General features: G+C 48.9%; 1 protein-coding gene across 4 annotated transcripts in view; it reads right to left on the reverse strand.

Moving 5' to 3' along the window:
- Positions 1-24,960, reverse strand: part of ZDHHC14 (zDHHC palmitoyltransferase 14) — a 291,516-nt gene that overhangs the window by 30,787 nt on the left and 235,769 nt on the right. For 3 of the 4 annotated variants that reach the window (XM_040448776.1, XM_040448777.1, XM_040448778.1), the window contains exons 4-5: positions 9,997-10,134; positions 6,487-6,535 (exon numbers count right to left, since the gene is read on the reverse strand). In XM_040448776.1, coding sequence (XP_040304710.1) covers positions 6,487-6,535; positions 9,997-10,134 — 187 coding nt within the window. The remainder of the gene's footprint in view (positions 1-6,486; positions 6,536-9,996; positions 10,135-24,960) is intronic. The other variant, XM_040448780.1, reaches the window with a different exon arrangement.

Below are 24,960 nucleotides of genomic sequence, written 5' to 3' on the forward strand. Positions count from 1 at the left end.
AGTCACTCTTGACCCCCCCCCCCGGCTCCCCCCCCAACCACGGCTTAGCTAGCACGGCTCCCCTCCCGCTATGCCCGCCGTGTGTATGAGCCGAAAGTGCATCTGTGTGCTTGTACCGTTAGGGCGGAGGGCCTGCTGACTGGGAGCACAGCCGAGCTCCCGGAGCCCTGCAAACCCTGCTGAAGGAATCAATGAACACAAGCCCAGGTCTGGCCCTACAGACGGGCTGCTCTTCCCTGACACATGCTGCGGATCACCGGCCCTGCTCAGGCTGTTGGCCCTGCCTGGGATCTCTCCCCTCCATGTCTCCAGTTTTAGGACTTCTTCCCCAATCTTTCCAAGCCCTATGCAAACGCTACCTGCCAAAGCCTTTCCTGATTTCCCTGCAAGATGCCCTTCTGGACCCCCCACCCCCACCTCAAGCTCTCCATGATGTTTTAGGCCACGTAAGACTTACTCTGCTTTTTAGAACTCAGAGTCATACACCAGGTCTCGGCACCGGCAGATGTTCATTGAGGAGATGAGCGAATCATTCTGTCCACCCTCGCTGCTCTGCCAGCCCCCTTTGATAGAATGTGCTTCAGAGGTCTGGGCCGGTGGCTCCTTCTTGACTTTGTAACCCGGGCAGAATTTGCACAGAGTGGGTATTGCGTCAAATGATCTTGGAAGAAACAGATGCCAAGCGGACCTCGTCCTTTGGAAACTGCCTGGCTGTGCGGAGAGAAGACCCAGTGTCTTTCTTCGTGGAGAAGACTCACCTTCCATCTCTCCCTGGGGAAGGGGGGGGGGGCGGCTCCTGAGAGTCCATAGCACCCAGCCACGCCACTGCCTCTGCTTCTCTGAGGCAGAGATAAGAGGGAGGAAGTGGCCTCAGGCCACTGGGGGGTAAGAAGGGAAGCGGAGGGAGGGCTGGCCAGGGCATCCGAGGCCGGGACAGCATCCTTAGCCTCCCTGATGTGAGCAGGGCTGCACTGTGGGCTGGGAAGGGACCTGCTAAGTGCCACCAGTGAGCCTACTGGCTCTACCCACCCGTCCTCCTCTCCTCCCCCTCCTCCTCCACCTTCTCCTTCCCCTCCTCCTCCTCCTCTTCCCCCACCTCTTGGCTTTGCTGCAAACAAGATGCCATCCCGTCCTTACTGACGGGTACCTCCCGCTTCTCATTGGGTGAGCTGCTTGATTCCTTTCTCCTGTGGTCCTGCTGGTGGGCTCGAGGAAGACCTTCTGGTATGTCAGGGTTTCTGTTGCTCCTGGCAGTGCTTCCGATAGATAAGGTGCCTCCATTGGTTGTTAAATAGCCTTTTGTGTTTCTGATCTCCCTCATTTCATCAAGGACATTGCTTTCAGTTGGATAGTTCTCACAGTAAATCTGTGAGAAACCTTTGCCTGGACCCTGATTTCTCATCAAAATATTTTCATATCATGGTCAGGAGACCAGATTGGAGGCCACTGAAAAATTATAAATTTAAGTTATCCTCTTGCCCGAGAACAGTCAGCAGGTCACGTGCAGAGGCTACACTGGACTCCGGTCCTGTGCTCAGGCAGTTTGCCAGAAAACCTCCTCTTGTCTTAAGAGCTTGGTGCCGTATAGACTCTTGCCCCACAGAGACTGTAGGTCTAGAGAGGACGAGCTGTGGGCCACACTGCCATCGGCCAGAGAGCAGTTGTCATGAGTGTGAAATGTCACGGATCAGTTTCATCCATCAGAAATCAACCACCTCCAAAGAGACTCCCAGGGCCTCAGCAGTGGAAGGAGGCTTGGAGGTCATAACATTATCTGATGCTAGAACCATGTAGGGAGGCGTGGTCCGTCCTCTTTTTGACCACCCCTAGGGCCTGTGATCTCATCGCTTCCTCTGGCCATGCTGTTTCTGAGCTGCCCCAGTGGTGAGCACATCTTTCTTAGTGAGCTGAAAGCTGTCCCTCAGAAGCACCTCCCTGGCCATCCCGGTGCCCCTTCCAGAGCCACACAGGTGTCCACAGGAAAGGCAGGAGCCCAAAGTACCAAACAGGCATCCAGGGATGCCTTACTCCCTGGCATACAGGGATCCAGCCTTACTCATCATATATACATTATCACTAGTAACCAGAACTCAGTATTTTTTCAAAAACACATCACAACCTCATAGAACCTGAAGCATACTTTTTCTTCTGGAATACAGATTCCTGATACATCATCAGACCTCAACACTTCTTTATAGACCCACTCGATAGAAGGAGGGATTCTTCTGCAAAGCATGTACTTAAAACAGGAAAGACGCTGTCAGCACAGAGAGCCTGTAAGTAGTCATACCGACTGGGGGAGGAGTGTTCGGTGGCACATGAAACAATTTCTGTTCTGTGGAATTAAAAAAAAAAAAAACCCAGGACCTCACGTCTTAGTGTGGGTACGTCTGACGTTCCTGAAATTCTCCACTACTTCCAGAAAGAATAAAGATCGAAGTTGGGATTGCTGCTCAGACTTCCCCTATCCCTTCCCTGCCCATCTCTTCCCCATGGGCTTCTGTGCTGTCAGATTTCTCCGGAGTCCTGCTCTTGGTGCCGGATTTTCTCTGGGAGAGAAATGGGAGGGAGGGGGTTTATCAGATAATCTTTATATCAGCTGCGGTAGCTACCCTGGGATATTCTGCCTTCAGCTTTAGGTCACCTTTTAACAGGCAGGAGCCCAAAATGACAGTGGATCAAGAGGTGCCATAAAACCTGACCTCAGGGGCGCCTGGGTGGCTCAGTCGGTTAAGCGTCCCACTTTGGCTCAGGTCATGATCTCGCGGTCCGTGGGTTCGAGCCCCGCATCGGGCTCTGTGCTGACAGCTCGACCCTGCTAAATAAAGCTCTCTCCTCACCCAGACATCGTGGTTGCTTTTCCCTAGTCCTGGGGGAGAAGGAGGGCCACCCACTTCCTTTTGCAGAGGAAGAATTACCAGGTAAATTTCCTTTATAATATTTCTCTAAGATTGAAGAGGAGTTGAGGATTTGGTTTTTCATATATCCATCATCGTAAATGTCTTAGACGTAGATGATAGTAGCCAATCGTTTGGACAGAGCCACATGTGAGTTTGGATGGCTAAGCCACTTCACTCACAAACTCACAGGACAATGGCGAGACAGACATAGACTCAGAGCTGAGCTGTACTGCTAGTGAGCTGCATGGACGGGTGTAAGAGAGAAACCTGTACTCAAGTACAGGTAAGAGAGACACCTGTACTTGAGTGCCTGACTCCAGGGTACCTCCTCCCCAAAGGCCTGTGGGGCCAACAGAGCAGTGGCCTCCCTAGAGATGTCCTAATCTCTGGCAGCTCCGAATACATTACCGACATGGCACAAGGGAGTTGCAGACTGCAGGTCATGGACCCTGCGATGGGAAGATAATCCTGAATTCTCAGGGTGCAGCCACTCTTAAAAAACAGAGAGCTTTTCTGGCTGAGGTCAGAGAGATGGGCGGAAGAGAGGCGGGAGGGCTTCAAAGTGTGGGAGGGACCTGACCCACAACTGCTGGCTTAGAAGAGCAAGGAAGTCATGAATCAGAGAACGGAGCAAGGAGACGGGACCTCAGTCCTATGCCCTGGGAACTCGGTCAACCACCCGTATGAGCCTGAAAGAGGATTCTCTCTGGAGCCTCCGGACGAGAGTCCAGGCTGATACCTTGATTTCAGCACTGCGGGACCCAGAGCAGAAATGAGCCAAGCCTGCTGGACTTCCGACCCACAAAACTGCGAAACAGTAAATTTGTGTTGCTCTAAGCCTCTAAAATACAGCCTGGTGCAAGCTGGAGCCTGTTACGAAAGGCTGTGGCCTGGAGGAGGCAGGATGCCCTGCAGGCGTGTCTGGCCACTGTAAGGGGCTTGACTCGCATTCAGAGCCAGCTGTCGCCCCCACTGGCTCTGACTGGGCCACGTGGCTGCCAAGCTCCTGAACGTGGAGAACACGCCTGGTAACACCCACCAAGGGAAAACCTCCGCACCTAGAGGTGACAACACCATTTGGAAAGGCAGCGGCTGAGATGCTTGGGAGTTTTCATGACCTGGGCCCTCCCGAAAACTCTTGACCTCTACCTGAGCATGATATTTTGGGGGAAAACAAGCTAAAATCTGCTCTGAACCTAGTAGGGGCATTTCTCGCTTTCCTCTCCTTTCCATGCGAATAGTTTATCCAGCAAGGTCAAAATGCTACCCTTTCTACCAACAACGTTTGTCTGTTCCCCTTCCTGGGGAACACAGTGCTCTTGATTATACACACTATGGGCACAGCCAAATCATGAGAATGAGCAGACATGTGTGCCCTAAAAGAAGGTTCTAGCAGAGCCTGCCCGTTGCACATATTGCCACAAAAAAGAAGCTTCTATGAAATCGCTCCTGCCATGCGTGCAGATGATGCTTTGGTGTTGGGTGTTCTCGCTGATATCCCATATAATTGGTCTCGTCACCATAGCATGTCAAGTACGTAATGCTTGACTCTCGCAGGTCAAAAACTTGAGACACAAAAGCGTTAAAAGAAATGACCTCAGACTTCATTTACAAGAAATGACCTCATTCATCGTGAGGCAGCAGGAATCCAGGACCCACAATCTGGTCCTTCCTTGTGACTCTTTCTGGGGTTGGGAGATGATAAGATCCACGAGCTGGGAGGCCTGTAGTAGGTGTCACGAAGACCCAACAGCACAAACCACACACAAGAGGTGCATGCTGTCTGCTAGAGAGGGGACCGCTGTGCCCAAAGGTGGCACCCAGGAGAGCCACATGGGGCAGGAGGTAGCCTGCAGGCCCCAAGGAATGGGGCAGCTGAAATCCCCCAGGTCTCAGGTGGGCTTTTGCCTCCCCTCCCCACCGAGAGGGGTCCCTGTCACTGATACCTCTCATTGTCTGAAATGCTCCACATGCATTCTGCACAGACATCCAGGGGTCAGAATGGTCACAGGTGCCAGGGACAGAGGACGGGAGGTGGCTCAGGTTGCCACACTCTCGAGGCTTCAGAAAGCATTCCAGCCGGTAGCCCAGACCTTGGTTCCGGTCTAAGGTGCATGTATAAAACTTAACATGACCAGCGTGTTTTCATGATGTAACCAACTTCCTGAAAGACAGATAAGCCTCTTCTTCTGGGAAGAAAAGACAAGGCTTGACTGTAAGATATGCCAAAGCAACAGGCCTTGAAAATAGAAGGGCATGGACGAGATGATGGTGGAGGGTGTCACCCTGGCAGGACTGGGGACAGGGATGAAGAGAGACATTTCTCGTGAGACCTGTTCTTAGCAGCCACAAACATTGAAAATTCCATTCTCAGGACCACCTTCCCTTCTGGATAACTTCTAGCTAACTCTTGCTTCCCAGATCCTTAATAGAAGACAGGACCCAAGCCCCCTTTGTATATCTTCCATATGTCGCCTGTCCCCCTTTTAAGAGATTAGTCGACTATAGGATCTGTACTTGCAACCAACGTTCTATGTTGCCTATGAACACAGAGGCACCAAAAAAGAGATACTTTATATTATGCAAATATCTATAAGACCACATTTGTTGTCAGTTCTATCTTAATAACACTACCACCACCCACACACCAGTTCCCAGGGACGTGAGCCAGCTTATCTTACTAACTAAATGCTGTACGTGATACGTACATCTTCATCAAGTTCTTCATTCATTGTTTAAGAATTCTCTACCACAAGATGAAGATTATTTTTGGGAGTACTGAGAAGTTCAAGTCCAGTCTACTTGCTTATGTGAAGAAGAAAGGGAGCTGGGTCCCAGATGGAGCCAGGTCAATGGGTCCAGTGGGCCAGCGCTACAACAATGAATGTGAAACTTAGGGGGATGGGTGAGGCGGGGAGCCCATTCGTGTGCATCATGGGTGAATATTTTTCTTTCAAGAAGTTCAAAATAAGTGTGGTACACGCCCATATATACTGTTTGGCAGGATGGGATTAATCTGAATGGCCTGAGATTGGCCACCTTTAGTCCATTCAAGACTGAGAAAAGGTGTTCTGTTCCTAGAAACAATATAGGTCATCCAGACTGTCTGGAGGGGCACCCAACGAGATTCCCAGATGGAATCCATATAGAGGGTCAGAGGATTCCCATCTGGTGACTGCATACCAAGAAGGCAACCCACACACAGGCATCTATAAATACACTGCAGGGACCACCTCCTGATCAAAATGAGGTGGACTGGACCTTGCAGACCTCTTTCTACCCAAACCAACCTGACTTAACACATATCAATGCAGGTTCCTGGGGCGGGCAAGAATTTACACTTGGCTTTCTAGCTAAAGAGCGCTTTGATTTAAACAGAGCTAAATGAGTCACTTTGAGGTTCAAGCATTCAGACACCACAACGCATGCAGGTGAATACGGGGAGTTTTTTGGAGGATTTACAGAATGCAAGAAAGTACGAGTTCCGAGAAGAAAAGCCAGGGCACGGACGATGAGGTAGTTGAGGAGGTCAGTCCAATACTGAACACGTTAGCATTGTGAAAAACACAACGACCAGAAAGGATATCTCGCAGGACTGTCCTTAAGAGCATTTAGGAATCCTGTTTGTTGTGAACCTGTGGGAAATGAAACCAAAATTTAGTATTCAAACATTCACCTCCAGAAAAACAGCCCTTATGCAGAAAGCTCCCTCATCTACATGAAAATAATAGGTGTCTAAAGATCAATTAAATAATTATATTTTGTTGTGCTACAGCACCAGCATACTGATCGGGGACTGAGATTCCACCACAGTTATTCAACCAGAAAATGGCAGATTCATAATTAGACCCGACATCTGCAGGATATTTTTTCAATAAAAGCAGATGGATGCCTGCGTCCTTCCCCATAAATTATAGTTCTGATTACTCCTTTGTTTTCCTCACTTTAATAGGAAAACAGAATACTGTATGCTATTTTTTCCTCTTCTTTTATGAAAGACTGTTTTTCCAAAGTTTGTTAACTTTTGACCTGGGGCATCCTATAAACCAGGCTGCGTACAAAAGACGTCTTTCTCTGCACCCAGAGTAAACAAACTCATAACGTTGGAGTTTATTACTGACTCCTTTAGGCTTGAAGACATTTTAACATGAATTGTGTGTGCAAAAAAAAAAAAAATTTCTTTAGGGACTTGAGTAAAGATGTATCTGACAAGAAGCAGTTTTTATTGTACGTGTTGACATCATGGTTTTTAAACATAAATGCCCATGGGGGAGGAAGTCTTGGTGCTCCTATCTTAGAGTGGTGATGCTGGGTCCCTGCTGTGCTGCGTGAAGCCATGTGTTTTGGGGACATCATCTGGCTTGGGGCAGAGATGAGAGGCACAGGGAGGACAGACACTGTTATCTCTGCTGCGGCTGCAGGGGGCAGTTAGAGGCAGGGTCCTGGACCCCTCTGTGTAGGAGGGAAGGCTGAGGGTGGGGTGGCTTCAAATTCATCCTTGAGGCCCCATTTCCTCCCTCTGTGCTGTGCTCCCCACAGTGCACTGCTGAGGCACAAGGATGTGCCAAAGAGCAGGAAAATGAAGAAGGAGAGCTTAAGGCTTCTTCTTCCATCTCCACTAGGCCAGTGGGGCAAAGCCAGCACGTGGGCTGGGGCAGATCCTAGAGAAAACACCATCTTGAGGCAAAAGGAAGACACTAAAAGAAATGACTTCTCTTTCCCTACTGACCCCAAACTGGCTTGCTTTTCCAAACCTTCCCTTCTCAACAAGGAAGTCCAGCCATCAGGTTCCCCAGAATCTTTGCTACAACAGGATTCTCCCCCAACCTCCCTTTGGAGCCCCATTACCTGGCAGGGAGAACTCAGGTGACAGTGCTCTGCCTTTGCCAATGTTTTCATAATCTTAGGGGATCATGAGAGTCACGTAAAAATTTGCCCTTCCTTAGAGCATGGAGTGCCAAGCCAAGTTGGGGGCGGGTGGGGTTGTTCAGGGGGATTTGTTGGGGGGTATAGAACAAGGGGAGAGGATAATCTTTATTTGCTTTTGTTCAACACACTCGGGTAATTTGCAAGCAGGTAAATTCTGAACGTTTTTTTTGGGTGGAGAATGGGATTAACAATATATAAAGCATAAACTACAGCAAACTCCATTTTCTCCCATCTAAGTACTAACCAGGCCAGACCCTGCTTAGCTTCCCAGGTCAGCGTGTTCAGGGTGGAATGGTCGTAGACCACAAACTCTATTTGGCTGGATCTGGGGTGAGTAAACCTTTAGGGAAGATGAAAGTGAAATGTACCTCACCCAACTGTGGTGGGTGTACCCAAATGTACACCACCCGCCCGCCAGGTGGCTGGCTTCACAGTGTGTGTGTGAGTGTGTGTGTTCCCAGAGTTCACGTGTGCAGGTGAGCAAGCGAAAACTGGCCCTTGATACCCAGAATGTAAGGGCAAGGCCATAAATACACTTCAGTAATACCCATATGAAAGCATTCTGAAGTTGCTAAAGATGATACAAAAACGTCAAGTTTGAATACTATTTTTTTAGGTCATAAATGTGCTGCAACTATCAGCACTTATTTCTTCTCGAGTTGTGTAAACCACAGTTTCTTGTCTCTGTTTCTTTTGCCTATTAATAAGCAGATAGGACCCTGGCTACATTTTTGCCATTTTCAACTCTGAAAATAGAGAGCAAAGGGCCACCATTAACACCCTTCCAAGGTAGGGCGGAAAAGGCCTCTGATAAACCTTAATTCTCTTCTTGGGATCCCACCCAAGTTATGGCTCTCAAGCATAGATTACAAACTTGCGTCACATTCAGATGAAGGGATTTCAGCCAAAAAGAACGGGACCTACGTTTTAAAATGCCATGAAAACTTAGGAGATTCCACGTAAGGTCCAATCATGACCGATGTTTCCATGCGAAATTTTCTATGCCCTCCCTATCTTGGGCTGCACCAAACCCAACCCAAAGAGCGGCAGGGAATATGCACTTCTAACTTCAGCCTGGGCACATGCCATCTGTGGTATCAGTGCTGCTGCCCGGGGAAGAAAGTGGGCTTGTGTTCAGACAGTGAGGGACACATTGCAGGAGGAAGCTTTGTACTTGCTAATGGATGGCTGTACTTCAGGAATGTGGACCAGAGGCAACGCTGGTCTCCCATGTTGCTAATGGGCACTGTAATGGAAGTTAAAGGCTTAAGTTTATAGTTCAAAGCCAATTAACTTCCTTCCCATCACTCCCTATTGTTGGAAAGTGGATAACCAAGAGGGCAAAGAAATTCAAAGTCATGACCTTCAGAATGGGAAATAAGAAACGTCATTTGCTTAGGCAAATACACATTAAAATCATTAATATCCCAATCTCAGTTTTAATAATGTTGCTTCCTTCCTTTAATAATGTTGCCAGGGATTTACTAATGTTTAGCAGGTAATTGAAAATCTTTTCAATTGTATATTTTTAATGTGTGTGTGTGTGTGTGTGTGTGTGTGTGTGTGTGTGTGTGTGTGTTAGAAAACCCAGTCTTCAGCCTCAGACATTGTTTTCTAGGGATGGTGACTGTTCTCACTTAAGCCAGTATCGTGTTAATGTTAAAAACAAACAAAACTATTTGATGGTTATCATTGCAGCCCATTATCCTTTGTGCAAAATGTGGGAATGATTCTTTCAGGGAATCCCTTAGCAAAAGAGAAAGTGAGGTCACTGAGGTTGCAGCAGGGGCAAGTGTATCAAGGAAAAAGTCTTGTAAGTGAAAGACAGCCTGATCTGGGGCGGTCAGGCAGCTGTGGCCGGAAGGATCAGGAATGGGGAGTAGAAGGAACAAGGGAGAGAGGGCAGGGAGAAGGGCAGCCCGGGGAGGCCAAGGAGGGTGACAGGGAGGGAGGGGTGACAGGGGAGGAGGAAGGGAGGGGAGGGCAGGGGAGGAGAAAGGGGAGAAACACAAAAGGGGGCAGCTGGAAGCGAGGAGAGGTCCAGGAAGAGGGGAAAGAGAAGAAAGAGAAAGCCCGAAATGATCAAAATATTAAACCAAAATTAAATCCGAAAACCAAAGTCAGGCAAATGGTTACATACGTAATCTGATTTCGCCAGCATACTTACGAAGAATGACGTGGGTGATAACGAATGCAAGTATAAAGACTGTCAGAAAAGACAGAGATAAAATAAACATATAAAAAAATCTGTAGTTTCTTTTGCCCACACAGTTGCCTACCCAGGGACAGTGGTGATCAAACCGTTCTGAAATGAGAGGCAGAAAAAAAAAAAAAAAAGAACGGAAATCAGTTAATAAAATGTCTTTTTACTTGACGGAAACTCTCCCTGCTACCCAATACTCTGACGACGCAGTTCGTCCTTGAACGGTGTGGGGGCACACGGCCGAAAACCCCATCTAACTCTGACCCCCCAGAAACTTAACTGTAATAGCCCACGGTCGACTGGAAGCCTTAACGATCACCTACACAGTTGATTAACACATATTTTATACGTTCTATGTACTATATGCTGTATTCGTACAATAAAGTGAGCTAGCGGAAAGAAAATTTCATACAGAAAATCAGAAGGAAAAGAAAATACATTCACGGTGCTGTGCTGTGTTTATGGGGAAATACCCACGTATAAGCAGCCCCACGGAGTTCCAGCCTGTGTTGTTCAAAACCCTACCACACTGTGCATTTCCAAATCCACTGCTCAGAGAAATGCTTAACATGCAGACAGTTGAAGCACAGAATCATTCTTTCAACGGAACTTCGCTGGTTTGAAAGCACAAGGAACATGCATCCTTCTCACACAACAACTTGAAGAAACAGGCGCTCAAGTTCTCGTGACAATTAGAAAAGGGACGATTTCCCTGTTTTGTACCAACGGGCTTTTTAGGTTCACAGAACAGTCTTCCCTCAGGATGGTTGTTAAGTGCTGGGCTGGGCAGGGCCTGGGCTCGGCCCCTCGCTCGCGCACATGTGTGTGCGTGCACACGTGTGTGTCTGTGCGTGAGACCAAGTGAGCACCTCTCTCGTCACGTGTTTGCGTGCGTGCTTGCGTGTGGGCACGCACGTGTGGTACTGAGTGACACGTCTCTCGTCAGCGGCTATAGACAGAGGTCCCTGTCCAGGGGGCCTGTCCCAGGACAGAGGGATTGTCTCTTGTTCTCTCCTCCCATGACAACGGTCTCCCAAGGAAATGCCTCCACTCTTTCAATAGTTGCAGGAAAATTGGTATTTTAAAAACCGTGGTCTTCACGCGCAAGGTAAGACACTGTGTCTTTCAGCCCACAGTTCTCGGCTAAGTTACCTGTGAAACGGAGATGCTTTCATAGAGTCCTTGTGGGGTCAAGTAATGTCTGGGAAAGCCTTTCTACAAAGCACACAGTGTTTTGAGGTTTGTTAAGAGAAGTCACATACCTTGATACCTCTGGCCTTGAGCCATTTTAGGAGGAAAATGATGCTGCCCTAATTTACAGGGGAGCCAACGGAGGCCTAGAGAGACGGAAGGCTGCTCGTGTGGGGCCACACAGCTCAGAATCAGTAGAGCTAGAACCCGAGGGCACCCCACAAGTGCCCAAGTGCTGGGACTGGGCACTTCCGCACTGTCACCCCCGGTTCCCTACGTACAGACACGCGTCTTCTCACCTCGGGAATTTCACACAGCGTCTGAAATGAGGTTGTGACTCGTCCTTCCCCCTGCAAGTAATGGCCAAGTGCTTCTCTTTTCTCTACTCCTCGGATGGTTTTCCGCCCAAAGGACTATCCAGAGTGCCCTCCTAACACACCCTGATCTGACCGCCTGCTGCCAGGGGGGCCGAAAACATCAGGGGGGATGAGTTAGCTTTTTACACGGCGTCTTTCCCAAGCTTAACTTCTATTCAGTTTTCATATTTTAAATCCCTATGTGTGTTTTATTTATTTATTTATTTGTTTATTTTAACGTGGATCCATTTTTTTTGAGGGGGGAGGGGCAGAGAGAGGGGGGAGACACAGAACGCAAAGCACAGAATCTGAGCTGTAGGCACAGAGCCCGATGCAGGGCTCAAACCCACAAACCCACACGACCTGAGCCGAAGTCAGACGCTTAACGTTTTAAAAACACACACAGAGAGGCGCACATCAGGTGTGACCATGTAAGTAAACCGACCAAAGTCAGGCAAGGTGGTGTTGCCTTTCTTTCTGGTCACCTGTCACAAATCACTCATCTTCTATTTTATGTTCCCTACAAGCTTGCTTCTTGAGAAGGGTGCAAGGACACCTGGGGACAGTGGTGGCAGAGGAGCCCTAAGAGTCATGCTTGTCTGCAAGTGGTGCGAACGACAAACAGCCAGTCTGAGCAGGGGACCCGGTGAGAAATTTCAGGCCTCACTGGTCTGGTGACAGCCCGATGGCCTGTCACCAGAGGCTGGCACGTGAGGTAAGTAATGCCTGTTGCTGGACCACATCATGTGATGACATGTGTTGCCAAGCCACACAGCTGGAAAAGTGAACTCTTGTGTAAAAACAACCTCAGTTCTCCCAAGTCACTGGTCTATGCGGGCTGTACCGGAGATGTCTACACAAAGAAGGGCGAAAAGAGAGAAAAAAATCTGAACCAGTGAGATTTTCCCAAGACTTTGTGCCATTTCGAGAAGTCTCTTCTTCATCCATGAGCACAGAAAATGGGAATGAAATTGGAGGCCTGGGGCCACAGGAGCACATGTTAGGTCACAATCTCTGACCCCTGCTACGAAAGCTGATCTCCAAATCCAAAATATGTGGATTCAGCCTCTTCACTCAAGCGAAAGCCACCTGTCAGCGCAGAAGACACTAAGGCTTGGGAGGTGTCACTAACACTGTGGACACCCCCGTCGAAGTACAAGGGTCTTGGCCACCCACTGTCGACCATGGCTGTGGAGGCGGGCGGTTGTTGTTTTTCACTTAGAAAGTTTACTAGCGGCTGAGGGAGGCAGACCCACTGGAGAAGTGAAGACGGTAGATGGTGTGCATGAGACCCTTGCTCATGGGGTCTGGGAGGCTTCTTGCAAAACCAGTCACGTCTCAGGAATGGTGTGAACGCCTGTGGCCTGGCAGTCTTGAGCTGGAAGCAGTTTCCACTTGGAAACTTGTCTTACTGAAAGCTTTCTAGGCCACTGAAATGTAGGCTCCCCGTGAAATTCTTTTATTGAACGTTTTCCACGTCCTTCTTGGTGTGTGTTGAATACACGGCGGTAAATGAGCCTCCAAGACTCGGTGGGCATCTCTGTCCAATGGCCACTTGCGCCGTGCCATGCCCTCCGCCATGCCCTCCTCCCATCCCCTTGCTCAGTTTCACTCTCTGCCTGACTTCTGGAGGTGGGCTGCACCCTGGGCTCAGCTTGGGCCTCTCCTCTCCTCTGTGTATTCTCTACCACTGTGAATTCTCTTTCTCCCAACGTTCAACTGCCAACCAAAATGACCATGCACTGCCTTCGACAGGTCCTGTCAGCTCTACCCCCACGTTTATCCAAAATCATCTATTTTTTGTTCGTGTTTGCCAATGCTACTCTAGGCCTTTGATGAATATTTGTCAAATGATTGAATAAGCCCTCATACCGCCAAAAGGACATCCAAGCCAGCAAGCGTGTTGCCCAATGTCACACAGTTCACGAGTACCAAGGCTGGGAAGAAGCCCTGCTCTATCTGCCCCCAGGATCCTGGCTCCGAAATGCACGCTGCCTTTCTTGAGTATTTTCCCTGAGCCCAGCACCACGTCAAGTGCTAGGAAGGAAAACACCACCACCACCCCATGGCTTCAAGGCGTTCCTTATCTTGTCTGATGGGATGCTTTGTTTTCAGCCTCCAGATACCCCTCAGACTCCGGGAATGAACTCCTAACAGAGAAAACCCAACTGAATGTCTAACTCAATCTGTTCTCTCACCGATGTTGGCAAGTGCACAGTCTCTCTTTACGGGTCAAGGATAAAAGCAGGACAAGAGGTGTCACCCCAGCCCACGTGGCTCTGCTCTGAGCCCACTCACCCTAGCTCAGAGTGGAAGGAGCTCAGCGGGGGCCTGGGGGTGTTCCGAGTGGGGAGGCTTCTGTTACTCAGTTTCCAGGGGAGAAGAGCAGACAAGAGTTGGGGACAGGCTGAGATGGGACAAGAGGAAGTGGCCACAGCTGCGCACGATGTGCTCCCGGGGACCTGGATGAAGCAGTAATTGGCCGAGAGGGAGAACATCTGGAGGAGGAGAGGGGGACCCAGCAGCTGGAAAGCTCCTTGCAAGAATCTGCAACATCGGAGACATTTTGAACGACTATCATTAGAGGTCAGCTCGTGGATTTTCCACGTGGAAAAACTAAACGGGTGTCCTATGTACTGGCGGTGGGGTGGGGGGTGCTGTGGGAGATTCTTTAAAAAAAAAAACGCTTTGGACTTTCTGCCACATCCCTTGATTCTGAGGTCCGGACCCGGCCAGAAGGGAGTGGCCTCTACACTGCTACATTTCTGGAGAGTTCCTTTAAAAAGCACTAGGAGCTATTCCCTGGGCTATGCTATGCTGTTGTGGGTCTGTGCTCAGTCTTGCCGCACACAGGAACAGCTTCAGGGGTGGGGAATGGAACACAGGGGCAGGGCGGGGTGCTGATAAACCTGAAAGGTTCTGTAAAGTAACTGGAGATCCGAGTAGCCAGCAGGGGCGCCCTGCCCACGGCCCTGTTAGCACCACACCACCCTGTGTGGATCTGTCCTCCCCTCCTTCCCCTGGTGAGCCTTGCGGTAAGAGACAATTTCTGGCCACCCGAATTGCCTGGCAGACACTCAACAAACATGCACCAAGCCAAGGAAGAGATGCCTTTAATCGCTTTTGGTAGGTTTCTGGGTAGTCGCTGCTCCTGGTGGCCAGGAACAGACACTGAAAATGCTGGTCAAGGAGAAGATCGCTGGGGAGCCAACCAGAGGAAAAGGCAGGGTCTGTGAAATTTGAATGAGTTCAGAGAAGGCTGAGGGTTGGAAGCTGTTGACCGGAGGTTAAAAGCACCCGCTGGATACTTCTTAGTGTCAATCGGCTCATGGCAAGAAGTGGCCTCTACACTAACAGTGGGAGGCAGAGGTGGTTTTGTGAAAAGCTCCACAGGATGCCACAGGGGGACCCAGATGCTATGTTTGGGATGCAAGCCGACTTCAAAAAGTCACCTGCCCTTAGATCTAAGTGGGGAAAGAAGGTTCCATTAAAATGGCCAGTGGGGGCACACTTTAGAAAAGTCTTATTTTGTTAACCCCAAAGTCAAAATAATAATGACAATATTATGATTATGATTATCAATTTTAAACAGAGAGAGCAGGGGAGAGCGGTAGAGGAAGAGAGACAGAATCTCAAGCAGGCTCCACACTCGGCGAGGAGCCCAACGAGGGGCTCAATCTCACGACCCCGGAATCATGACTTGAGCCGAAATCAAGAGTTGGACGCTCAACTGATTGAGACACCCAGGCACCCCAACAATAATATTATTAATGATGATTAAAGGTACCATTCACTGACTGCCTGTTACATGATTATGTATTTTATTATTTCATCGTCTGTCATCTGTCCTGGACAACAGCCCCAGAGTAGCCCCAGGTGCTATGCCCACACCTTACAGACCAGGGAATCACCACGCAAAGTGAGGGACTACCCATCAGGGGCCCCAGATTCTGAGCAGAGACCATGCCTCAGCCCCGACCAGAGGAAGATTTGGGGGAGAAATGGAGTATGAAAAAGACCCTTAAAAAAAGGGAAATAGAAGCATTAAAATTGTACCAGGACAGAAAAGTCTGCTGAAATATTAAAGAAAAAATATTTGCCAAAGCTGTGTTTGAAGGTTGCCAGAGAAAGGAATACAGTGCTCGAAACATTAAGAATTTAAAATCTCCTAAAAGTCAGGCTCTCATATAGGCCCTCAAGAACGGGACCCAGAGGTAGAGAAAAATCACACCCTCAGGCCAGGCAGCAGCGGACCCAAAAAGTCTGCATTCTCCAGACAGTGGTCCTGGGCTCTAGGTGGGCCACATCTCAGCTTGGTCAGGAGAGGGGAAGTAACAATCCTAACTTCCTTCTCCAGCAGTGTCTCGAGAATCGTGTGAAAATATAGATGTAACTATGCAATTGAAATTAAAAACTTCTCATGTAGATGTTACTACATCTAAAGTAAGTGTTGTTAAAGGTACGGAATGGAAAATTATTTTTCCTTTCAACCTAGCGCTTTTTTTTTTTTTTTAACTTCCCCAATTGGACAAATCTTGCCCTATGAGGTATCTTTTGTTTCTTTTTTTTTTTTTTAATTGAGTTGAATCCTCAGCAGATTTTTTTTTTTTTAAGTTTATTTTTGAGACAGAGAGAGACAGAGCATGAAACAGGGGAGGGGCAGAGACAGAGGGAGACACAGAATCAGAAGCAGGCTCCAGGCTCTGAGCCATCAGCCCAGAGCCCGACGCGGGGCTCGAACTCACGGACCGCGAGATGGTGACCTGAGCTGAAGTCGGACGCTTAACCGACTGCGCCACCCAGGCGCCCCTCTTTTGTTTCTCTTTTAAAATGAGGAATGCCGAGGTAGAGCGGCACGTATTGTCACCCGGCCTTTATGGCTCCCAAGTGATTCTTAGACACTAAATAATTCATGCTGTTCTAAACTTTTGGTAAGATCTGAGTTAAAATATGTGTGTCCAAGGCCTGGTTAGGTTTCTGGAAAGCAGCCTGGCACGCTCACTCCACCTCCTCCTCCTCTCACTTTTATCCACCCTCAGTGAGTCCTTGCAGGGAATTATGTCATTTATTTCTCAGACTACCTGGTAAGGTTGATGCTCTTATGCCCATTTTACAGATGAGAAGGTGCAGATGAGAAGTTGGCCTTGGAATCCAGGTGTTCATCTGAACCCTTACCCACCACCTGTTACTGTCTCCTGCTCTGCCGGCTGGGCTGGGTGGGCCTGAGGACCCGACCCCTCCCTCTTAGAGCAGCACACGTGGGCACCTGACCCCCCCCCCCCCCCGCGCCGATCACAGGAATGGGAATAAGAATGGAATGCTGCCACCCAGGACTGGCACTTGTGTCGGTGAGCCTGATGGGTCTCTCCTGGTTCAGGGCATCCTGAACCATGCAGAGGACACCTAGCTCATGTCTGGAGAGACCTATCCTCAATCAGAAGGAAGTACCCCAACCTCTGCAAGGATGACCTCATTCGCAGCAAAGTGAAAATCAGAAGCAGCAGAAACTCCTTGTGAGACATACAGATTTGACACATTCATGGACACTGTGGCGCTTGGGGGTTATTTGGGGCAAAGGGATGTATCAGGGAAGCTTCCTATCTCCTCCCAACTCCTCTTACCTCCTTTTCTGAAAATGAATTCTATCTGTGATATCATATTAACTACTTCTGCGGCCTTAAAGTATTAACATATCACTTCTGCATGGGGACTCAGTTTCCTCACATGTAAAAAGTGGAATTCAATAAGCCCCGAGACCCCTTTGAGCTGTAAAATAAAATGCAACACGACTCTGTGTTTTATTAGTACCCGCGTGGATTTTTCCGGTCTTGAGCCCTTGCCAATGTCCTATAAATTAAGAGTCTACAGGGTTTAGCTCCATTTGTTCAAAAATGAAAACTTTTTACGTAAAACCAACTAGGGAATGTAGAGTTGTTACAATGTTTACAATGCAGGTCAACATAACCTTGGGCGGTGATGTGGAATCCAAAGCGTCCCTGCCAAGGTCTCACCTGCACCTCCCACCGCTGCTCTGGCTTCACCACTATGTGGCACAGCGCTGAGTTTTTGTGGGCATCAAGGGAGGGGATTGACAATGGACAGCTAAGGTGCCTTCGGCTCCTCAGATGGCAGATTGTACCCATTTCCATTTCCTTAAGTTGTTATCAGTTTAACTTCGGTTTTTAACATCGGTTTCCAATGCTGGGGGAATTTTTTGCTTCTGGGAGGATGGGGGGGCACGCAGGGGAGAAGCCAGCCTTTGGGGGAGGCTGTGCCGTGAGGAGACCTGCTGGTTAGAGACACAGAGGACAATGAAACTTGGGAAGAGGGCGAAAAAGTTCCTCCCAGAGAAGCAAATAGAAATAGTTGCTAAATAAAGTGGGGGAGAAGGTGGGAGAAGACTTTGTTTTTGAAAGGAGACGTAAGGAAGTTAATAGAAATATGATGACTTTACAAAGTGAATCAGCCCAGGGGCACCTGGGTGGCTCAGTTGGTTGAGTGTTCGACTCTTGATCTCTGCTTAGGTCATGATCTCACAATTGTGACATCAAGTTCCACATCCGGGCTCTGTGCTGGACACGGAGGCTGCTTGAGATTCTCTCTCTTTCTCTCTGATCCTCTCTCTCTCTCTCTCTCTCTCTCTCTCTCAAAAAAAAGTGAATCTGCCCATTATGAGGTAGAGGGAAAGAAATCCTACAATTCCCTAAGTTTTGGGTCCTGGAGGGGCATCCTAGGAAATGCCAGTCCCAATGCAGGAGAATCCATTTCCTTCCCTGCTCTGGGTGTCCCAGCATCTCTGCCCTCAGGAGACTCAGGAACGACAGCCCTGCTATTGATCTCTTTCAGCCTCCTGGAAAGGGCTCTGGATCATTCTGTAACAGTAAGTTACATTCAGTAACGTAAGTTCAAATTTGTACGCCCTCAAGAACACAGTCTCGAGACATTAGTGGTCCCTGCTGTGTCCTGAAAACTCTGAAATGAACTGCAGGGTAAGCGAGTGCCGGAATGCGCAGGGAGCCTCCTTTCCTGGCATGCCACCCCCCCAAGCCCAGCCAGGCCCCTCTCAGCCCCGGCCTCACTGTCTATGGGTCTGCAGGGCCGGAAACTCTGCATGGGGGTTCCCCTGAATCCTCCACGGAATATCAAATGATCTTCTACAAGCCCGTACTATCAACTGACACCCCCCCCCTAAACATCTCCGTTTTTCTCTAGAAATTCCAGGCCTTGAAATCAGTATCAACCCCACCTTACATCAAAATGGCTTAACCATTTGAGGGCTTTCTGGTCGTCAGTCCTTGTTCACATTCGCAGTGGGAGATAGGCAGCAGGCAGGAATGAGTGAGGACCGTGAAGGTCGGAGCCACAGAATGGCCAGGGTCCCCTGGCTATTCCATGCTGGGCCTGGGTCAAGAGCCCCTTCTGATATCTAGTCACTGTTTTCCCCAAGTCTTCCACACTCTTGAGTCCCATGTTCTTTCATGTTCCATTATAATCGTTTTTGAAGCCTTAGTCAATTTATCCCCAAAATGAAGGTTTCAGAACGGAGTTAGCTCATGAGTACGTTACATACGTAGAGCTGACAATTAATTCTAAGCCTTTTCGAAACCTTTTAATTTGACTCTGTATACACACAGTTGGAAACTGGTGTTCCCAATGGGCACGCTCTTCCAAAGTAAACACGCTTCTGTGATCTTGTACGAAAGACTCTGCATCACCTAAGGCACAGAGCTGTGTCAATGAGCAGGACGCAATGACTCAATGGGATGGATGATGATTCCCTTAAAAAGAAAACTCTGATGTGTCCAAAGTAGTAGTTAAAAAAAAATGATCTGGAATGAAACCTCTTTGCAAAACTTCTGAGACATTTCATTTCTCTGAAGTTGAAACTGTAGACCCAACTTCATTACAAGGAGCATTACAACAAAGACCAGCACAAGGAAGTGATAAAAAAAATACAGACTGTGCTTTATACATTTGAAGGTGCTTTCACATCTCATCTGATAATACAACTGTATTCACACCGTGTCTCACGGCTACGGCTCATACCTGTGTGTTACCAGGTGACATGGACAGATGGGTGTCACAAGGTGATGTGGACAGATGTGAGACAGGAAAGCGGGAGGGGCCAGTGTTCCTCCTCTGATCCTTCTTCAGTCTGTGCGACTGATATTCATATTCATGATATTCATAACTGTCTTCAGTTTCCCATTTCTAAAAGTTGTGCCTTGGCCAGAAGACCCTCGGGTGCCCTCTCTGCCCAGCAACTCTCAGAGGCAGGGGCTCTGGTGGCTCAATCCAGTTCTTTTGGGACAACAGAACAGAAGCAAAGCCAGACTCAGGTGGGCAGAAAAGCTGTCTGAGGCTCAGAAGTCCTCTGTAAGGGTTTCCAAAATTCCCACTCTGCACAGGTGTTCAGCCCCCTCAAGTATCTACTTCTCCAGCGGCTTGTGTGACTGGCATTTCAGGACACGTGTCCGACATTCCACAATCCTTTTGCCCCTCTGGTTCACGGTCTGATGGCCAGTTGCAGACGTCCAGGTTTGGGAGGGTACAGTTGGGAGGAGGTAACAAGAGTCATTCCCATTGAGCACGAGGCAATATCTCAGGGTCACTCATCCCAAGCTCTACCCTGGGGCCTTTACTCTTCTCACTGATACATTCTCCTCGACTGAGCACTTGGCTGCCTTTCCACCTGCCTGCTAGGCATTCCTACCTGTCTCGTAGACACCTCACCTCCATCGGGTCCAAAGCTACATTCTTAACGCTCCCCTGTACTCTCTGCTCACTACCTGCCTCGTCTGTGCAAATGGCACCCCAAGCATCTAGTTGCCCATGGTAGAGAATGAGCTCGTTTGTGTCCTTTGTACACATCTCTCATATCCAGCTGGTCAATAGGATTGATAGCTGTATTCCTGCTGTCTTTTCTTTTCTTTTTTAAAGTTTATTTATTTATTTATTTATTTATTTATTTCTTCATCTTCTTATTTTCTCTCGCGCGGGGGGGAGAGAGAGAGAGAGAGAGAGAGAGTGCATGCAAGCAGGGGAGGGGCAGAGAGAGAAGACAATAGGCTCCAGGCTCTGAGCTGACAGCAGAGAACCTGATGCGGGGCTTGAACCCACAAACCACGAGATCATGACCTGAGCTGAAGTCAGACACTTAACTGACTGAGCCACCCAGGCGCCCCACCTGCTGTCTTTCCTAAGCTTCTGCTCCCTGTCTCTGCAGGCCATTTCAGGGTACACGCCCTTATCAGCTTTTTTGTGAACCACTGTAAAATCTTCCCGGAGTGCCCGGTCAGTGTATCCCCCTCCAGATTGTTGCTAGAAGGACCGCCCAAAGCAAGTAAGATCACATGAGCCCTTTGCTTACATTCCCTGTGTGGCTCCTGCTGCTGGGGCCTCCCTTTCTTTGTTGGGTGTGGCCTCCATGTGACACAGAACTGATGCGTTTCCAAATTGAGCTCCTTGGGGGCTGGCGCTGGGGTGCCCCTCCCCCATCATTCACCTCCTCTTCCCTTTTAACTGGAGTAGATAGACTCTATTTGTCTGATATATTGAGTTTCCCCATTATATTCCATCTTCTAAAATGGCCCACTGCTTACAACCACACTCCCCCCACACACAGATTTATAATCACTAATAAATGTTCCCTGTAATTATTCCAAGCAGTCCCAAGTTCCCAGCATGTGTGGCATTGTGCCGTTATAAAAGGAGAGCGTGTTGAAAGCACTCGGGATTCCTAGGTGAGAGGACCTGCCATCCTAATCTTAAAGGCCTGTTTTGCAACGTCACCTAGGCAAGTTCGTGGGCCCCAGCGGCTGGGTATGCTGCAAAAGGTTCTGTCCAACTCAAATTCTAAAATCGTACGGCTAAATAAAAGTTTCAAGAATGGAAGTCAGTTGTTGTCTACTCTACAGAAAGTTAGGAGGTGCTGGCAGGCTTCAGCAGTAGAAACTATAAATAATTTATAAGAACTGGCCCTCTTATGGACCCAGGTTAGCCGCAGGATATACTGGTGGCCCTGAGACCACAAGTACTACATAAACACCCCTCCCCCCCACAAATCCGATCAGCAGACTTCTTAGACGCTAAATATAGTACCTTGTCTTCTAGCTGCTGTTGTTGTTCAGCACAAGCACGCCTAGCACTTGCCTGAGTCACTCTGGTTTAGCCAGTGGATCGTCAATTACTTTTTTTAAACCAAGGCATTCAAAAGAACAGGCCAGAGGTTCTAGCTAATGGTCAGGATTGGCTGCATAATTTGTGGGGCCCCCTGCAAAATCAAAGTATAGGGCATCTTACAAAAAAATGCATAAGAATTTTAAGACAGAGACAGCAGAGCATAAAATCAACCTTGGGTCCTGCACACCGACGAAGCCAGACTTGTTAACTGCCATAGGTTTATGGTCTGGGAAAGTGATTTTCTGATCGAGGCAGATTCATGGCTAGAAATTCTGGTGGATTGTCTGAAAGGATTTACAAAGGGCGTCTAAGACCAAAGTACAGCGAGGATGTGGTGACTAACTGTTAGACTTACAGGGGGCTAACATCCCACTCCACGGGGAAAGCCTCTGGGCAGGTACAAAAACCCTCCTGGCTGACACTTGCTGAGCTACCCAGCTCAGATCCAGTGGTTGGGCCACCGGGGGAGGGTTCCTGCTGCTGCTGAAGAAGGTGTGAGAGGAGTGAGGTGCCTGGGTGGCTCAGTGGTTCAACATCCGACTCTTGATTTTGGCTCAGGTCATGATCTGACAGTTCCCGAGATCAAGCCCCGTGTCGGGCTCTGTGCTGATCGCGTAGAGCCTGCGTGGGATTCTCTCTCTGTGCCCATCCCTGCTTGAACGAGGGAATCGGGACGAGAGGGACGAAGCAAAGTCTAAGACTCCACCCTCTCGTCCACTGATTCCCGTGAATATCAGAAACTTGGGTTTTTGACCCCTATGGCAGTGGTTCTTAAGCTTTTTTATTCCCAAATGCTTTGAAAATCTGAAGAAAACTGTGCTACCCCCCACCCCCTGCTTCACACACACAGCAGTTTACATACAGCTTCCTGAAGCCTGTTCTCAGACCCCCCCCCCCACCGTGGGGGAGGGGCTCAGAACGGCTGACCTGTGGTTTACTTTGCTGAAAATGAAGGAACTAATTTCAAACAACTAATTTTCAGGTTGAGTTGTTCTAAGAAGGCGGGCAGGCAGGTTCCCACCTGCTGACTGGCCGGCTATATGTGCCGTATTACACGCCCTGAAACCCCATTCCGGCTGGAGGCTGGCTCTCCGCTCAGCCTGCACAACCGCACAGCCGCTGAGCGCTCACGCCGAAAGGGAGCTGCTTTACTTACGGGGAAGGGCCCGTGTTTTATTCAGGGTTTTCCAAGCTAAGGGCTGTGAGTAAATAGCGGGTCCTGAAATTAGCTGGTTGTGACGAGCATTCATATTTTTTAAAAAAGACAAGGAAGAGAAAATAGGCATCTCATGAAACCGTATCTGGGCATTTGTATACATTGTATACATTTGTGTACATTGGGCACCAGGGTATATGCATTTCTTACTGTGAGTTGCAGGGAAGAAAAACGTTCTAAGGCAATGACTGCTTTATTCAAATTTGTAGTGGGCACATGACAGGCTCTCAAACACTTTCCCAGTGAATACATCTATGTACACGTCATATTTGCAAGAGGCCTGAATACATTCTCAGTCATGTCATTGACAGCCTCCTAGAGCTCCATCAGGGTTACCGATTCCCCATCACCCTTGTATTTAATTTCTTTTTCTTTCTCTTTCTTTCTTTCTTTCTTCTTTTTTTACCATTTCTCCTGGAGTCTGAAAATTTTCATTTGTACTGCTGGAACTTTGAGGGTTTGAGGGTGGGGCTGTGAGTTTTATTTAGTTTAGATTGGGGAAAGGAAACTTTTTTGTTCCAGTTGAGAGCACTCACCTAGTCATAGAACCGAAAAAACAATATACTTTTTTTTTTTAAGAGAGAAAGGTAAAGTGGGGAAAGGAAGGTAGAGGAATACTCACTTGGTTTTTTTTCTCTTTCCCTCCCTCCCTTCCTTTGCTCCCTCTACCAGCACATATTAACCGAGCAGCTGCATGCCAGGCCCGGTGCTGGTTGCTGAGAATACGGGACGAGAGATACAGACACAGCTCTCACTCCAAATAAGCCCTCAGTGTATCATGACAGCCTGGGCGGGTGAAGCCAGAGCTCAGACAGCCTGGGGGGGGGGGGTGTCCCTGAGAAACCACTCCAGGGGTCCTCCTGAAAGGTGGGCAGGAGTTAACAGAGGGGACTGTGGCTTGTTCCAGGAATGGAGAACAGGAGAGGGGGGCCGAGCCCGGAGCTGAAGAGGTGGGCAGGGCACACATCTTGCAGACCAGGTTAAGGATTTTGGCCTCCTTCCTATTAACCACCAGCAGGAAAGCACCAATTTGTATATACATTTAATGTTTATTTATTTTTGAGAGAAAGAGACAGAGTGTGAGCAGGGGAGGGGCAGAGAGAGAGAGAGAGAGAGAGAGACAGAGAATCCGAAGCAGGCTCCAGGCTCTGAGTTGTCAGCACAGCGCCGGATGTAGGGCTCAAACCCACGAACTGCGAGATCATGACCTGAGCCAAAGTCAGAGGCTTAACTGACAGAGCCACCCAGGCGCCCCATGGAAAGCACTTTCAAGGAGAAGGGTGACGTGATCACACTCTGTCTAGGTCATAGAGGGTGGATTGGATGGGGAGAAGAGATGGATGGAGGAGGCCACCGGGAGACCCCTGCCCGGTCAAGGTGAGAGGGGCTGGCAGCCTGTCGCTGGCCATGACAGTGCAAAGGCAGGGCAGCGGTTGGAGCTGGGACCTACCGAGTGAGAAAATGTACAGAATCGCACCACGGGTCAACTAAGGACAGAGGAGGAAGGACTCAAAAGTGACTCTTAGGTGTTTGCCAGTCTAAGTGTGACCAACAAACAGTTTGGCTCTGAGCGAGGTGGGGGTCGTGGGGCAGCCTGATGGGGGATGTCTCTGGGCTCCCCGAGTGGAGGTGTCAGAATAACAGGGGTATCTCCACAGCTCTGGGCAGGGGTCTGAGCTGGAGCCATAAACCGGAGGGAAAGACAGACTTCAGGAAGACCAAGGGAGCGGACTCAGAGACGGGCACACACTCCCCAGACACAAAGCCAGGAGCCACATGCACAGCAAGAGGGACAGCAAGGCAAAAAGATACATGTGTGGGGAGAGTGAGACCAAGAGAAACAGACTTTCATGAGATAATTGCTTGAGGCTCTCCTGGGTGTTAAAAAAGTGTTTTTTAAGAGGAGCTGCACTTTGACAATTACAGGCAGAAATGAGGCAAGCACTTCTTGTCCAGATAAATATAAAACCCGTGGCCAGAGAC

This window comes from Herpailurus yagouaroundi, unplaced genomic scaffold (genome assembly GCF_014898765.1).
Source record: "Herpailurus yagouaroundi ecotype Mexico unplaced genomic scaffold, PumYag 198, whole genome shotgun sequence".
NCBI classification, from domain to species: Eukaryota; Metazoa; Chordata; class Mammalia; order Carnivora; family Felidae; genus Herpailurus; species Herpailurus yagouaroundi.